We start from the raw sequence: 18072 nt of genomic DNA, 5'->3' as shown, positions 1-18072 counted from the left end.
CATGGTGCCCTACGTGCTTTGACAGTGTCTTATGACAGAGTGTGTGGGGACACACCGTATTGTCAAGGGGGAATGATAAGTTTACTTATACATTTCCAAAAGGAATAACAGAGGAACAGTACAATGTAGAGATGTAAGAAAAGATGCTCCAGCATGGTTATTTCACAGGGAATTCCAATACTCACTATGTCAAGACAGCTTACAGGTTGTCTTTAAGTCCGCTCTGAAAACGTAACGGTACGACTACACGGAGAAATGTGTCACACAACAGCAAGGCGCCAGACACAAAAGGGTATGGCTACATGGCGACATTTCATGTAATGTATCTCAATGGTGTTACAATGCGACATGCAACCGCCGCGACAGTCGAAAAAAATCTGACTTGGATGGAATTTTGTGACTGTTCCATATCACATTGCGACACCATTGAAGTACATCACATGGAATGTCCTTTGACTTTCTTGTCACTTGACATATTGCCGCGTAGCCGTACCCTAAACGGGTTGTCCACTCCTTTTATCCCCTTGATAGGTCATCAGTATCTGATCAGCAGGGGTCTAACACCCCAAAGTCCTGCTGATCATCTGTTTGGGAGAAGCTCCAGTGTCGGAAGTAGGTGCCAGAACTACACGGATCTGCCCATTGTGCAGTAGATGGAGCATTCACTTCAATGGGAGCGATGCCGCAGTTCTATCCACTACACAATGGAAGGAGCCACTGCAGAACAACTGATCGCGGGGGAGCAGGATGGCGGACCCCTGCTGATCAGATATCAATGACCTATCCTGAGGAAACTGCCTTCAATGTGACTTAAAATGTAATGAATACATTCATGTAGTCATATATTATACTACAGTGTAGTTTCTAAGGGAACCCATAATCAGGGTCCTGATTACATCACATTCGGGCCCTATATAATTACTAAGGCTTCGTTCACACCTGCATTGGGTTTAGTTAGGAGCTTCTTCAGTACGCCAGTGGGGAATTGCAAAGGGTTAAATACTGCAGAAAATGTTCATTCAAAGTTACCAAGTTAAATACTGTGATTTATGGGCGAAGCTGTTATTTTTCTACGCACTGTGTGAACCAAATGGCAAATGTATAGAGAGTTACATGTTTAGACCTCTTGCACACGAACGTGCGCCCCGTTGCCGTATTGCGGACCGCATTTGGGTCCGTGGGCATTCCGCATCATGGATGCGGACCCATTCACTTCAATGAGTCCGCAAATCCGGAAATGCGGAATGGTGCAGAACGGAAGCACAGAACGGAACCCTACGGAAGCACTACGGAGTGCTTCCGTGGGGTTTCGTCCCGTACTTTCGTTCCACAAAAAGAACATGTCCTATCTTTTTGCGGAACAGCCGGATTGCGGACCCATTAAAGTGAATGCGTCCACGATCCGCTGCGACTGCCACACGGACTGTGCTCGTGCATGGCGGGACGCATTTTGCAGGCCGCAGCACGACCATGGGGCGCACACGTTTGTGTGCAAGAAGCCTTAAAGGGAGCCTGTCATATTAAACATGATGCTTGAGCTGCAGGCAGCATGTTAACGAGTAGGTGATCAGATTGATATATGTGGGAAAAGATTCAGTAAAAAGATGTGTATTTTGTTGAAATTTCTACTCATTCTTAGGCCTCATACACACGACCGTTCCATTTTTTGCGATCCGCAAATTGCGGATCCGCAAAACACGGAAGCCACCCGTGTGCCTTCCACAATTTGCGGAACGGGTGGCCCATTGTAGAAATGTCTCTTCTTGTCCACAAAACGGACAAAAATAGGACATGTTATATATTTTTTGCGTGGCCACGGAACGGAGCAACGGTCGTGTGCATGAGGCCTTAGGGTCCATTCACATGTCCGCAAATGGGTCCAAATCCGTTTTGCAATATCGGGAACAGGTGCAGACCCATTCATTCTCAATGGGGCAGGAATGGATGCAGATAGCACACTATGTGCTCTCCGCATTTCCAGAGCGCGGCCCCGAACTTCCGGGCTTCGGCTCCACAAAAAATAGAACATGTCCTATTCTTGTCCACAATTGCGGATAAGAATAGGCAGTTCTGTGGGGGATGCCGGCCGGGTGTATTGCGGATCCGCAATACACCACGGACGTGTGAATGGACCCTTAGCTTTGAAGTCAAGCAGGTGGTCTTACCAGTGATTGATAGCATTCCCTCTAAGTCTGTGTATACAGAAGAAGCTGTCAGTCACTGGTAGGACCGCCTCCTTGACAGCAAAGCACCGAATGAACAGAAATTTAAATGAATAAATTACATGTTATACTGAAACTTCTCCCATAAAACTATACACCAATCTGCTAAGCTCCTCCTGCTCTATAACATGGTGCCTGTAGCTTACATTGCATTTTCATGGAATCCTTTAACATTTGTTTACTGGTTAGGTTGCCAGGGTGATAAACTAAGGTCTGTCCACTGATTAGTGAGCCTAGTCTGAGGAGAGCTGCAGGAAGGATGTGAGAGAGAGAGCCTCTGCAGACCAGGCATCCATATCAGATAACTTTTATCTGTGAGGCTTTACCGGCCTAAGAACAAGTCTTAGGTTAGAAGGTCTAGAAGGTTAATAAGCACAGAACAACATGCTTATGGATGTTTGGTGTGATTACAAAGTGTCTTTAGAGAATGGGAGACTAGGAGTACTACAACTACCATCAATGTTGCTGCCATTGGGGAAATACCGCCTGTGAAATACCTCTGAATTGTATTATTGCTGCTACCTGTACTGCAACCCTCATCATCAACATCATCAACTCAGTAATGAGACTTTATTGCAACCAACAGGCCTGTTCATTGCCTTCACAATCTGCCAGCCTTGCGTTCATACTCCTGCCATGTACCCTGCCAACTGATCACCATCAAGGGCACCCGAACAGCCACCAGGCAGGAGCCCCAATACCGGGGAATACCCCAAGAGAAAAAAGCAAGGGTGGACTGGACATACACCCTACAGGGAAATTTTCCAGTAGGCCAATGCCCAGGGGGCCGCCCAAGCCTTCCTCATGGCCGCCAGCCAGGTACATAAAGATCTGATGCTCTCAGCATCAATTAATGTAGAAGCATTAAAGGGCTTCTGTCACCCCCAAAACACAATTTTTTTGGGGGGCTTATTCAAATCCTTATTTAACAACTATTCCCTATATAGGGCTCTTACCTTTGTCTGTGGATTCGTTTCCTTAAAAATCGATCTTTTAAAATATGCAAATCACTTCACTACCAGCAAGTAGGGTGTCTACTTGCTGGTAGCTGCCGCAAAAAACCGCCCCCTCCTCCTGTTGATTGACAGGGCCAGTGAAGGCTCTCCTCCTCCAGCTGGCCCTGTCAGCATTTCAAATCCCGCGCCTGTCTTCATTCGGCACAGGCGCTCTGAGAGAAGGAGGCTCGCCTCCTCAGCACTCCCTCAGTGCGCCTGCGCCAATGACGTCTTCTCTTTCGGTGCTGAGGAGGGAGTGCTGAGGAGGCGAGCCTCCTTCTCTCAGAGCGCCTGCGCTGAATGAAGACAGGCGCGGGATTTGAAATGCTGACAGGGCCAGCTGGAGGAGGAGAGCCTTCGCTGGCCCTGTCAATCAACAGGAGGAGGGGGCGGTTTTTTGCGGCGGCTACCAGCAAGTAGACGCCCTACTTGCTGGTAGTGAAGTGATTTGCATATTTTAAAAGATCGATTTTTAAGGAAACGAAGCCACAGACAAAGGTAAGAGCCCTATATAGGGAATAGTCGTTAAATAAGGATTTTAACAAGCCCCCCCCCCCAAAAAATTGTGTTTTGGGGGTGACAGAAGCCCTTTAATGTAGGAGGTATTTATGCACCTGGCCAATGGCTGTAGCTGTAGGTGCCCTTCTGAAGTCATACTGCATTGCCATCCTCAGGACAATAATACAGTTTCATACTGTGGCACGGGCGACAGTATCGTGTGCTACACTGTGGTATTTGGTTCTGCTGGGGCAATATTTTGTTCCGCACTACAGCATTGCTGGTGCCACCTACTTCTGTTGTCCCTGCCCACCTGTGGTGGCCCTACAAACTTGTGTAGCCCAGCCTTCTGTCAATTTGGACCCACCTACAACATGGGCCACTTTAAGTTCTCAGTCCGCCCCTTGAAGAAAGGATGCGCTCTCCTATCACTGCATGGCCCACAGGGAGCACCAGGGTAATACCACCATCTTAGCCACTACCACTCCTCCCATCCTCCGCTCCCTTCTCTCTAAAAATGACAGAATAGCTCAGCAAGATGAGCTATTTTATCTGGTAAAATGGCGGGGCCCCATAACATAAACCCAATGGACCCCATGATAGTCAATGGAGTCTTAACGTCCATCATGCAGTAGTCCAATGGTTCTGTTTTTTACATTGTCCGGCCCCGATAACAGAACAAAGGATTTAATGCAGATGTGAATGAAATCTTATGCAGTTTCTAATAGTATCAAATCATCCGGCATTGAAAGAGTTATGTACACAGGACTGATAGCAGGAGATCACAGGCATTTCCTGGGTTTATTAGGGTATGACCAGAGCTCTGGCGTCTTGCTGAGCTGTCTACAGAGCCATCTGCTCTCCTTGCCATCTAGAACAAGAAGCGCACACATCATGAATTAGGGTACTACTGCTCGCTTCTCACTACAGCACATTCATCTCTCTCATGCCTATGTATAGAAAAACATAGACATTGCTACACTTACAAATGAGACCTATGGCTCACGTTGTCCTTATCTACTTTACTTAATTCTAATATGTATAGGGCAGGCACCACGACAATCAAATAACGTAAGGAAGAAACTAGTCATACCCTACACAAGAATTGGGAACAAGCTAAACAGGAACTTCATGTCCTGGAATGGAGACCATCAACCACTACCATAAAGTGGTAGATATTCATTGTGCCCCTCTACTCTACCTGCTCTCTACTGCTTTGTCTTCCCTGTATCACATACCCAGCTCTGCTACATCATTGCCATTAAACCTTTGCTCGTCTGACTATTCTCTTGACTACTACCGCAGGTGTGTCTTCCTGGTTATCTCTATTTTTCATCCCTGGCACAGTTCATGTCTCTACAGACTAACTGACCTCACTTCATCCTTTTCAGAGATGTCTTATGCACTAAGACTGAAATGGAACCCATCACGTCCTGTCAACAGGCAGCATGTTATAGAGCAGGTGGAGCTGAGCAGGTTGATATAGGGTTTTATGGGAAAAGATTCAGCAAAACTTGTATTTCGTTCACATTAATCTCTTAGGAGTCCAGTGGGCTGTCCAATCAGTGATTGACAGTTATCTCTGTATGCACACTCAAAAGGAAAAGCTGTTGAGCACTGATTAGAACCGCCCACTGGACTCCTCAGCATAGAAAGTGCAGAGGTTTAAATGAATAAATGCCAGTTTTTACTGAATCTTTTCCCATAAACTATATATCAATCTGCTCAGCTCCTCTTGCTTTATAACATGCTAACTGCTGATCAGACAACAGGTTACTTCCTCCAAAATAAACAAGAGGTACACAACTACCCAACAGCAACAAGCATCCAACACATCCAAAGATGACCTCCCATATACTGGCCTTTTTCACACAAACGTGTGCTCTCAGTGGCCGTATTGCGGACTGAATTTCCGGATCCGCAATACACCGGCGCTGTTCGGTGGACATTACGCATCGCGGATGCAGAGCCATTTATTTCAATGGGTCTGCAAATCCGGAGATGCGAAATGGAAGCACAGAATGGAACCCTACGGAAGCACTACTGTCCTATCTTTTTGCAGAATGGGCGGATCGTGGACCCATTAAAGTAAAGGGGTCCCGGATCCGCTGTGGCTGCCCCACAGTTGGTGGTCGTGCATTGCGGCCCGCAATTTGCGGGCCGCAGCACAGCCATGGGGCGCATACGTTCGTGTGCAAGAGGCCTAATGGAGAATGTGTCACACCCTATATTATCTGTCACTTTCATTTTCCAGCCAAAAGGACCAGATCTTGTCAGGTTTGGCAGGACATTTTCTGACAAATAATAATAATAATAATATTGTAAAAAGGAACATATGAGTTATTACGGAAACGGTGAATAATAATTTCATATACATTTATTACTCACCATTTTTGTCTGCTCTCCTGAATATCTGCAAAGATAAGACAGTGTTCAATTTCAAGCGGTTTCATTATATACGGTAATACAAGACCACAGACGGGTTTAGTCTAATATCTAAGGAAATCTGAGAATAGAAAAGGTAAAGGATATAAGGAGATATAAAATGATAATAAGGGTTATACAAACAAAAAACAAAATAGCAGCCAAAGAGAAATGGAAAAAAGATATTGATGGATTATCGGATGATAAGTGGGAAGATGTACTGAGGAATAGGCCATTGGTCTTATTAAGGGCCTCACACCGGGTTTCTCAGTTCTATCTTATTCATAGGTTATATCGTTCACCCTTATTATAAAAGAAAAATGGGTTTGAAACATTCAGATGAATGCTCCAGATGTGGCGAGGAACAGGCAGGTTTAGTTCATTTAATCTGGAGGTGTCCAAAATTGTTTAGGTATTGGTTAGAGATAGCGGCTTTCATTAATAAAGTCCTAGGAGTACAATTATATAGTGATCCGGTGGCTTGTATATTGGGGGGTTCAATACACTTGGGGTTGCTGAAAGTTGACAGGCAAGCACTCTTTAAGCTGCTATTTCAGGCAAGGTTGCCCATTTAGAGAAAATGGAGTGAAAAAGATCTACCTTCTATGATGGAATGGAGAAATCAGTGAACAATATGATAGAAATAAAAATGGATATACTATAATAGGGGGATGAAGGACCACTTCCGTCAAATCTAGAATCAATGGCTTAATAATATAGCTGTTTGATTATAAATCGGTTTAATAAAATAGAAGTCTGTTTTTAAAAAAAAGAGCAATAAATTTTTTAGTTTTCTCTTTCTCTCTCTCTCCTCAGGAGTCGGGTTCAGGGGAGGGAATGGGGGGGGGGGGGGGGTTAAATTGATGAGATGATTACTCTTTTTTATATGATGTTTCTGAAAATGAATAAATAAATTAAATATAAAAATATATATATCTATGGAAATCTGCACTCCGTTCCTTGCTTTTTGCACGGTATGCTAGCATTTCACAAAGTGGCCTGATCAATTTACTGTATTTCGGTCTGGTTCTAGGAGACGACAGTAATCAATAGTTCCTGTTTGTGGCAAACAATATTCAGATGCACCACAGACTAAAAAGGTATGACTGTACCCTAAATCTCCATTCGGCCAATACTGTGTTACCCCACTATTGGTCTGCCCATCGAACCAACGATTTGATAGAATATATTACATACTGACATTGACACTACATGAAAAATAATGAGTTAATAGACATTGTTTTCAAAGTTCTGCCTGATAGGGCCAAAAAAAGGAAAATGGCTGTTGTCTTATTCAGGGTGTTGATAGTGGAAGCAGACCTTATGAGTTTTCCCCTTGCCAGAGCCCTCTGATACACTTGAAGTTTTCCCCTACCACTGCTCTCTGATACACTTGAAGTTTTCCCCTGTCACCGCCTTCTGTTACACTTGAAGTTTTCCCTTGCCAGAGCCCTCTTTTACACTTGAACATTTCCCCTACCATCGCCCTCTGTTACAGATGACGTTTTCACCAACCACTGCCTACTGTTACACTTGAAGTTTTCCCCTGCCATCACCATCTGTTACACTTGACGTTTTCCCTTGCCAGAGCCCTCTTTTACACTTGAACTTTTCCCTTACCACTGTACTCTGTTACACATGAGTTTTTCCCTTACCATCGCCCTCTGTTACACTCGAAATTTTCCCCTGCCACCGCCCTCTGTTACACTTGAAGTTTTCCCCTACCACCCTTCTCTGTTACACTTGAAGTTTTCCCCTGTCACTGCCCTCTGTTACACTTGAAGTTTTCCCCTATCACTGCCCTCTGTTACACTTGAAGTTTTTCCCTATCACTGCCCTCTGTTACACTTGAAGTTTTCCCCTGTCACTGCCCTCTGTTACACTTGAAGTTTTCCTCTGCTACCACCTTCTGTTACACTTGAAATTTTCCCTTACCACCGCCCTCTGTTACGCTTGAAGTTTTTCCCTGCCACCGCCCTCTGTTACACTTGAATTTTTCCCCTGCAACCACCCTATGTTACACTTGAATTTTTCCTTTGCCTCCACCCTCTTTTACACTTGAAGTTTACCCTTGCCACCACCTTCTGTTACACTTGAAGTTTTTCCCTGCCATCACCATCTGTTACATTTAATGTTTTCCTTTGCCAGAGCCCTCTTTTACACTTGAAGTCCCCCCCCTCCTCTGTTGCACTTGAAGTTTTCCCCTGCCACAATCTTCTGTTATACTTGAAGTTTTTTCTCTGCCACCACCCTCTGTTACACTTGAAGTTTTCCCCTGCAACTACCCTATGCTACACTTTAATTTTTCCCCTGCCAACACCTTCTGTTACACTTGAGGTTTTTCCTTGCCACTCCCCTCTGTTACACTTGAAGTTTTCCCTTGACAGAGCCCTCTGTTACACTTGAAGTTTTCCCCTACCACTGCCCTCTGATACACTTGAAGTTTTCCTCTGCCACCACCTTCTGTTATACTTGAAGTTTTCCCCTGCTACCACCTTCTGTTACCCTTGAAGTTTTCCCTTCCTAGAGTCCTCTTTTACACTTGAACTTTTCCCCTACCACCACGCTATGTTACTCTTGAAGTTTTCTCTAACACCGTCCTCTGTTACACTTGAGGTTTTTCCTTGCCACCGCCCTCTATTACACTTGAAGTTTTCCCCTGAAACCACCCTCTGTTACACTTGAAGTTTTCCTCTGCCTCCGCTCTCTTTTACACTTGAAGTTTTCCCTTGCCACCACCTTCTGTTACACTTGAAGTTTTCCCCTGCCACCACCTTTTGTTACACTTGAACTTTTCACCTACCACTGCCCTCTGTTACACTTGAACTTTTCCCCTGCCACCACCCTCTGTTACACTTGAAGTCCATCCATCTGTGGTGATTCAAAGAATTTATCGGCACTACCCAAGCCTCAGAATTTTCTTTAGGCTCTTCCCCTTGATTGCAGGATTGCAGGAAGTGCCCAACTGTATCCTTCTTCCACCCTTCTTTTTTTCTGCTGCTCAATCACTCTTGGGTTGTGTATATAGGCACAAGGTTGGCATTGCTATAAGCATTTCTTCTTACATAAATGGCTGAACAGGGAGTGTGCATCTGTTATATTACATGTCTTTTTTGGAGAAGGGGGGCAGTTCTACCTTTTGCCATGGGGTCTTATCATTTTCATGGACAGTGGCATCATATAACATAACTTCTCAGTGAGTCTTACAGTCAGAAAAATAAAGTGATTCCATTAAATAATGGATGACTGCAATTTGGGATGCATTTGTCTGCTCAGAAAACAAACACTGTGCTTCGAGTTTGTTCCCACAGGATGAAGCTAAGCAATAAAGTTAAATACATTGGTTTTATTGTCTCCAGTGCTTGAAAAGTAGAATCCAAAATGCCTCCAGGAAGCATACTAACTTGCAGGTTTATAATAAATGGATGAGCAGAACGTTGGTGGCATCAGCTGCACTTAAAAGGGTCTAAACATAACAAAAATATCTGCAGCGAGGACAAGACCACTTTACAAAGACACCATGTAAGGCCAGATTTTCCATTGAAAACAAGCTGCTGGCGTTAAGTGCTTTGCCTGTGGGACTGTTAAGGTGGACTTACACAAACACAGCTATTGTCCGACAGCTATTCCTCCTTATACATATATACTCTGGACTGCCCAGTGTACATGATTTTTCAATCGGGAAGGGGAATAACCTGCTGTCAAATTCTTCTGGCAGTGGCTTATATTTCCCATAAGAATGAAAGGATCAGGCATGTTGAAATGCAAAATGCCTAACCCTTCTTTTCCCTGACATCAGCTATCGGGGAGAGTCAAGAGATCCCCATTTACATTAGATGGTTTATCGATCAGCTGTTATAAATCTGATGTGTAAGGTCAGCTTTAGGGTGAGGGAAGGACTAAGCTAGGTAAGAGTCTTTGAAAAGCTGCTTTTCAGAAAGTGGGTGTTTAGACTAGTCATGGTTTATGAATTAGCCATACTTGTCTGTTGGGTTCCCAGAAGAACCTCTTGGAGGAGATAGCAAATTTCCAATGCAGCTCATGGAGGGCTGCTTTCTCCCACTCTAACTGTGTGTGGCACTGGGATGCTGAATCATTATATCCAGGCACTGGTGCCCGTACATACTCTGAAAGGGCGTGATGAGTTTCTGAGGGGGTATGGGGACCTATGAAAAAGTAGCATGTCCATGCCACAAAAATTTGCCAGTGTGCTTTGTGGACCTTGTGCACCTGTCTTACTACTTACTACTAAAAGTTGGCAAGTATTGAATTTAGTTGGGGGAAATTTGAGACTGTGGCCTGTGTGTACAATCAAAGGATCATATTGGTTGTCACTTTTAGATTTGGAAACTAATGGCAAAACTGTCGACCTGAAGAACTCACCATCAGTTTCCAAGAAACTTATTCAGAGGTGATGACCTACATGGCTGGACTTCCTCATGTCACAAATATCGGCAGCCGCCAGAACAAAACAGAAGAATATCAATATCACCAAGTAAAAGAAAAAAACTGAAATAAAACCTGGCTAGGATTAACTTATTTGTGGCAATCTTGTAGCTCAGTCTGGTTTCACCAAGACCTCAGACTGATCCCATTTAGCACCTGCAATCAGCTGCACATACGGTTCTATAGATTGTGACATTGCTATGTGTCAGCAACCAATGCAGATGTCATCCAACCCTCTCCCTTCCCCAGTGACAATATGGAAATCAGCATCTCCATTACCAGAGCTGTGAACTTCGTTGATTACACAGTTGCCCTTTAACAAGGCAAGGGAAAGTCAATAGATGAACTTTGGCAGAACGCACCTATTTTAACGTGACTGGCCATCCATCTAATGTATATTGGGGGTCTGCCAATGCTCCACTGACTGTAGATATTGAGAAAATTATTGTTGAATTTTAACATTCCTAATCCATTCTTCTAATGGGACACCAGCAGGGTGTCCGGAAACAGCTTATTCCCCACTTCCAACTGAACAATATGCAAGTTGAGATAAGCTGATTGCATGTGCATGGTATGGTTGAGAGAAATAGCTATAGCCAACAGCTATCTAAGTAGTATGGCCAGTATATCATTCTTATAAATGACAGCTCCTGCACTCAATATGGCGATGTGCAAGAAATGCTTCATATCTCTCTCTCATTTTGGACAATGCTTGTTTGTTACAGGATGATCACAAGGTGTCCTGCCACTAGCAGTAGACAGCTGTAGTCATTTGGGGAACCTGACAGAAAGTGTCCAATCTAGCTGCAGACCTACATGGTATCCACTGAAATCAAAGTGCTGTTCACGCAAAGCAAGAACATGACGGGTCCTTCTCTCTATATCTATTCTCTATTTTAGCTTATTAATGGAGGCTCTACTTAAAGGGGTATTCTGGTATTCCTCAGTATAAGTCATCAATATCTGATCATTGGGGGGCCGACATTTGGCTTCCTCACCGATCAGCTGTTCCCTTCCGCTTCTGGTTCAGTTGAAATTTTAAAGTGTTAGTTTTGGTACTGCTGGCTCCAGGGAACAGCTGATCGGTGGGGGTGCCAGATATCTGACCTCTACCGATTGAATATTGATGACTTATCCTGAGGCTCGGCCATCAATATCAAAAGCCTGAAAAACCCATTAAAGGGTTCCACTGCATTGATTCAGAATATCCTATAAGTTATTTGATCTCATTTTTTTTTACGAGACAAACATGACCCATAACATTGGAAGACATGGCTTGAATTATCCTTTATATTATTTTTTTATTTGTTGATTGGTTTGATTTTTTAACCTTTTAGTTTTTTTTGTTCCGGTGACAGTGAGTCTATACCTCCCCCATAAACACTGTAGTGGTTTTTGGGTCTTTTCATTTGAAATATTATATACATAAATTACAAATGTATAACAATATTGATTTGCAGAATAATGGGAAGGTTCTCAGATGGGAAATTAATTGGTATCTCTAATATGAGTCTCTTGTATGACTGAAAGTCAATGTTCTAATCGTCAGCTTTTAAATGGGTGTCCCCAGGAGTACCACAGCTGGAGGTAACTATAGATGCTGAGGATGGTTTAGAGACCAGAGTGTCAATCTTCCTGCCTAAAGGTTTCTCAAATAGGCTCCACTAGTTTAAAAACTAACTGGAGTAGCCGAAGAATTATTCTGTCTCGATAATCTGAAGATATCCCATGTGAGGCAATGCAAAAAGTAACACATATCTTAGTACTTATAGTGTTATTAGGTATTTTAGAGAAATCTTATCAGGAGGAAAAATATCTGTAGGTCTATTCCAACCTTAATAGTTTAGTGCATATAGGGTACATGGTAAAGCTGAGATTTGCTGTACAATACATTATGGAAGACACAGTGGTTATGATTAAAAGCTTCTCTGGGCAGGGACCAGTCTGGTCATAAATTAACACAATGAATACAGTCACCTCCATTATGATGATGAGGATTATGTTATCTGACAAGTTGGACCACGTTGGCTTAAAACAGCATCGATTTGTAAAGTAAAATTTTACTTTGGCTACAAAATCTTCTTGGTTTGGACAGTTGTCTTGATATGTATATCATTGAGCATTGAGAAGGTGTAAAGATCAGACCAACCAAGATGATTGCATCTTAACTTCACAAGTCTAGTAAGACTGTAATTAATGTTGACCAAGATTCAAGAAGATAGGGACAGCTGTTTAGAAGGGTCTGACTGTAGAGATACTTAATGGCATAACTTGGGGGAGGGTAGGTATGTGCCATGGCACCAGGTGAGGGCAGCAAACAATCTTTTCCTAGATTCACAATCTAAAACCTAGGTATGCCATGGAAGGAACACAGTGATGACTTGGTTTTCTTACCCTTAATAACAGTAGAAAGGACCTGTAAGATCAAGGAGTCAAAAGTAGTGGGAATCTCCACTGCCACTATTTAGTCAAGGAAAGAAAACTACTAAGGTAATTCTACCATGTGAAGACCCCATCATACAACTCCTTCTATCTCAGCTTCCTGGACTCCCGTATATTGTAAGGGAATGAGGACATTAGGTTAACTCCAGTTCAACCTAGATCTGTGTAAACTGTGTATGGCGCCTCATTTATTAAAATTAGGACATGAGCTTCACATTAGACAGGGATCGATATGGACAAATGTTGGTGCCACGTAAATATCGTAATAAACTATTTCATAAATTTTATCGAGGGACCATTTTTTTTTCTGTTTTTCCATGTTAATGAAATATACATTTTCTATATATATAACATAATTCTGCAGTGATTATGTAGCTCGATATCACTACACATTTCTAAATTAGCAGCCATTACGGCGAAACAGGGCAGTGCTATAAGCAGAAGGTAATTATCTCACAGTAATATCAGCAGAAGGGGGTGCGCCGGCAGCTGGCAAGAGGGGGTTAACCCCTGCACTGCCAAAGTGGAATTGAATGTTGGTCATCTCCATGCCTGCATATTGTATAGTCGATCTATCTATGTTGCAGCTAATACAAGTGCATAATGTATATACTGTAAGTGTATAATACCTAATACAAGCCAAGTGCCATCATTGATGAAGCATGCACTCTATATGACAAGCACATACAAACATAGGAGGACACTTACATCTCTGAATATGGACAGGTCCTGGTCTATGATGAGTTGTGGAGGGGCTTCAATGGGTTTGTCCTTCTGGAATTGTTTGGGAGATAGCAGACACATAGTGATCAGCTCAGTGCAAGACATCATCTTCATGCAGTTGCTTCCAAATGACAATGCAGTCAAGGAACAATGAGTAAGTGTGTCCAATGTCCAAGGAGCCGCCTGAAGATGTGGGTTTACGGGACAGTCTTACAAATGGAAAGCAGCGACCCCAAAAACTTCAAAGATAAGATCAGGTTTGAACAGAGGAGGTCTAATGCAGAGTGAGATCTTTGTCCTGGTGGACAGAAATGAAGAAGTGTTGATGCAGATTTAGGCTATGGACTATAAGTAGGTGCAGCCTTCAGGATGCCCAGGAAAAAAAGAAAGCAGAAGCAGTTTCCAGGCTACATGAGGCTGATCGGCTATGTAGAAGACAAGTGTGAATGTGGAGAGGTTGCTATTGCTAGGCAGATAGTGTATAACCCTGACAGTGCAGGAGTCACCGTCTCCACCGCAGCCTTGTTATTACTTAGGATGCAGGATGCTCCTGGCTCTGAGCTCTTGAGATATAGACCCCAGCCTCCTCTTTGTGATTTGCTGATCTGATTCCCTTTCGTGATTACTGAACCAATGAAAAGCTTGTACCATTTCCTACTGTATATCTATATAAGAGCCATATAATGAAGATGTATAGCACATGCAATGCAGTAAGCAGAAAACAAGATGAGGAATACGGTGCATTTTGGTATTCGTGTAGCCTGCTACACACATGCTTTCCCACCGACAGCTAGGAACTTCATTTTCAACAGTGACTTTACAATGTCTATCAAGCAAAGCTGCTCCTTTTAATATTTCCTCTGAATTGCTGTAACATAAGAGAACATCTAACTATTAATTGTTTATACAGCAGAACATCATTTTCTGCTGTAACCTGCTTAAGGGTTTTAAAAATTCAACTTTTGATGGTAGGAAGCGTCAGTAAGCTGACATTTATAATGAAGATGGAAATGTAGAACTAATATAGTCTCCATGTCATGGACCTTTAATGTGATCACATCCAATTTTGTCTCTGGTCCTGGGGTGGGGGTGGCGGGAAGCTACACACCGTGTCACTAGAGGGTACTCTAACTGTCCTTTTGCTGTGCCTTTAATTGGTGCAGCATAACGTGTGATCATAGCCTTGGGGTACATTGATTATGTGTACTTATTATTATTATTAGAGTGAGGGTACTTGGCTTAGCAACATTCAGAAACACTGCACTAGATAGCCTATGGTGAGTTTCATTCTAGTGTGTGTCCAGATCCAACTGTTAACACTTTATATTAAAGGGGTTCTCTATTTTAGACAACCTACTTTATACACCCTATCAGGGGGGAACCTTTGTTCAGGATCCTTACCACCACAAGTGGTCTTTTGCTCTGGAGGATCTGTCCTGTCCTGAATTCACAGGATTGAATGGGCATAGTGCAATGCCTAATTTCTCCTGTGGTGGCACTGCAGGGAAATGGAACATTTACTGCCTGGTTTCCCCACAGATTACAGCTGATCACTGGGATTAGGTGCGCTGCTTATTGTCTAAGGTCCCTTCTAAGTTGTCCAAAACAGAGAATCCCTTTGAGCAATTTTCTGGGCTGAGAAAAAGTAGCCTGTGGGTGATCAGAATTATAACAGCAGCAAAAAAAAGTATTTTAGAAGATGAGTATGCGGCTTCATGAGATGTTGCCTGTAAATTAGCTATTTCCACATATCTGTTAATTAACTAAACCAACAGAAGTATAGTACAAACACTTCAACAATCCTCCATCTGCAGAGCGGAAGCTAATGGATACCTGCCAGCAGATCTCCTTCAGTATCCTATTTGATTTGTACGCAGGCCTATACAACATAGTTCCTATGGAGCCAAATTCTCCTAGGAGAAGAAGAAACATTAGAGACCACAATCACGTATATAAAAAAGTATCTGCGCTAGCGTGCTATAAGAAAACTATAGCAGCCCTATTCTTCAAATGTATGCAATGGAGTATAATGCCTCTTGATGCTGTAAAATATGCCCCTTATAAATCAGTGCTGCTGTGCTCATTCCTATATCGCTTATATAATATACATTAAAATAGGTACAGAGCTTCTCTAAAGCAGTGTTTCCCAACCAGTGTGCCTCCAGCAGTTGCAAAACTACAACTCCCAGCATGCCCGGACAGCCTTTGGCTGGGAGGGCATGCTGGGAGTTGTAGTTTTGCAACAGCTGGAGGCACACTGGTTGGGAAACACTGCTCTAAAGTACCTGCAAGTAGTCACTTGTCTTATTCATCCAGTCCGTTCAGTGTCCCACTCTGCTGTAGGTCTTGATGGGTTGAGGGAACTGAGCTGCCAAGCTTACCTCGTACATGTCAGCTAAAATGCATAGGTATAGCCTGCAAGTGTCCTCCGTGAAACTTCTTGTATGACAACACACTCTCTAGGTATGGAAGCCTATGTGGAGGTGTTTCAAGGAGGTGTTTCAATCCACACAGGCTTCCATACCTAGAGAGTGGAGGTGATCCTTTTTGATAAAGTTTAGAACAATGTGTATAATTTCAACCGAAGAGCTTGTCTGGTGAAATTTAACAACGAACGTTCATTTTACCCAAGCTTTGATAGACTATTACCGTTTGAAAACAAGTCAGTTGTGTTTAATATTCGTTAGTGAGCGACAGATCTTTCTTTGAACGAACGTTCGAGAAAGATCAAGATTCTTAAGTCCATAGTCCATATCATTGAATGTGTATGGGCAGTTTGTGCAACTGTAAAGGTCAATATAGGCTAAAATGTGTTTGGCCGTATCTGCAAAACAAATGATCAGTTCATGGTTTGTTCAACTGCTGTTCAACCACCATCCAACTTCTGTCTTAGGTGTATGGCCACCATAAGTTTTAGCGGTAAAACCACTGCAATTTTCTTGGCACTTTGGAAAAGTCCCAAGAAGCTTAAAAAGTTGTAAATTATGGTACACCATAATTTCTGACTTTTTTTACCCCATAATAATGGTGTAAAGTGTTTAATAAATGTCTATCTATGTCTCTTCTTAGAGAAGATAACTGCGTAGCTCCAAATAGTTGGTGACACCATGTCTAATTACTATTGTTAACAGTATATTTGCCCTTAAAGGGGTTAGCCACTTGCTGGTTATTGTTCATCAATATGTTTGTAGGATGACTATATGGCACTTACTTATATGGTCTTTGTTTAAAGTCTCTGCCATTGCCTATATTTCATGAGGTATGCCCCTTTGTTGGCCAAGTCTTCTGTGCTGTCCTCGAGGAGGTCCTCTCCATCAGATGGCTGCTGATGGAGGGTCAAATCTTCTTAATTCAAATACACTGCACCTTCTATCTGCACTGGCAGTTTTGGTGCAGTTGGTTTAGTGCAGGTGCAGTGTTTTTAAATAGAGGAGGCAGAGTGATGTGTTACATGACCCTCCATCAGCAGCCATTTTATGGACAAGACCTCTACGTGGACAGCACAGAAGAACTGTTTGCCAAAGAAAGGGGCATGGCTTATGAAATATAGCAAATGGCACAGAATATCAACAAAGGCTATATCAGTAAGTACTATATAGTCATCATACACATTGGTCAACAGTAGTCAGAAAGTGGCCAACCCCCTTAACTGCAGAGACTGTGTCAGCACTATTTTCCTTGCTGTGAATTCATCTGCACCACACTACACAGCTGGGCAGTACATTACAACAGCACTGTGTACAATAACACTTTCCTATGATTTCACTGCTTATCATCTACGTGCTGTGACATCACTGTAACTATTACTTCTGACTTCACTTTGGTCGCTACCCCTGTACTGAGCTTATTATCCCTGTGCTGTGACATCACAGTGCTGATTATCTCTGTGCTGTGACATCACTGGGCATATTATCACTGTGCTATGACATCAGAGTGCTTATTATCCCTGTGCTGTGACATCAGTGTGCTTATTATCCCAGTGCTGTGACATCAGAGTGCTGATTATCTCTGTGCTGTGACATCAGATTGTTTATTATCCCTGTGCTGTGACATCACTGTGTTTATTATCACTGTGCTGTGACATCACTGGACATATTATCTCTGTGCTGTGACATCAGAGTGTTGATTATCTCTGTGCTGTGACATCACTGTGGTTTTTATCACTGTGCTATGACATCAGTGTGCTTATTATCCCTGTGCTGTGACATCACTGGGCATATTATCACTGTGCTATGACATCAGAGTGTTTATTATCCCTGTGCTGTGACATCACTGGGCCTATTATCTCTGTGCTGTGACATCAGAGTGTTTATTATCTCTGT

The 18072-nt window shown here is 42.9% G+C and overlaps 1 protein-coding gene across 1 annotated transcript in view; it reads right to left on the bottom strand.

The window, feature by feature from the left end:
• Positions 1-13858, bottom strand: part of NECAB3 (N-terminal EF-hand calcium binding protein 3) — a 166625-nt gene extending 152767 nt beyond the window's left edge. The window contains exons 1-2 of the mRNA XM_044299479.1: positions 13736-13858; positions 6104-6128 (exon numbers count right to left, since the gene is read on the bottom strand). Coding sequence (XP_044155414.1) covers positions 6104-6128; positions 13736-13858 — 148 coding nt within the window. The remainder of the gene's footprint in view (positions 1-6103; positions 6129-13735) is intronic.
• Positions 13859-18072: the final 4214 nt, after the last annotated feature.

This window comes from Bufo gargarizans, chromosome 6 (assembly GCF_014858855.1).
Source record: "Bufo gargarizans isolate SCDJY-AF-19 chromosome 6, ASM1485885v1, whole genome shotgun sequence".
NCBI classification, from domain to species: Eukaryota; Metazoa; Chordata; class Amphibia; order Anura; family Bufonidae; genus Bufo; species Bufo gargarizans.
This window is presented reverse-complemented; position numbering and strand designations above follow the sequence as displayed.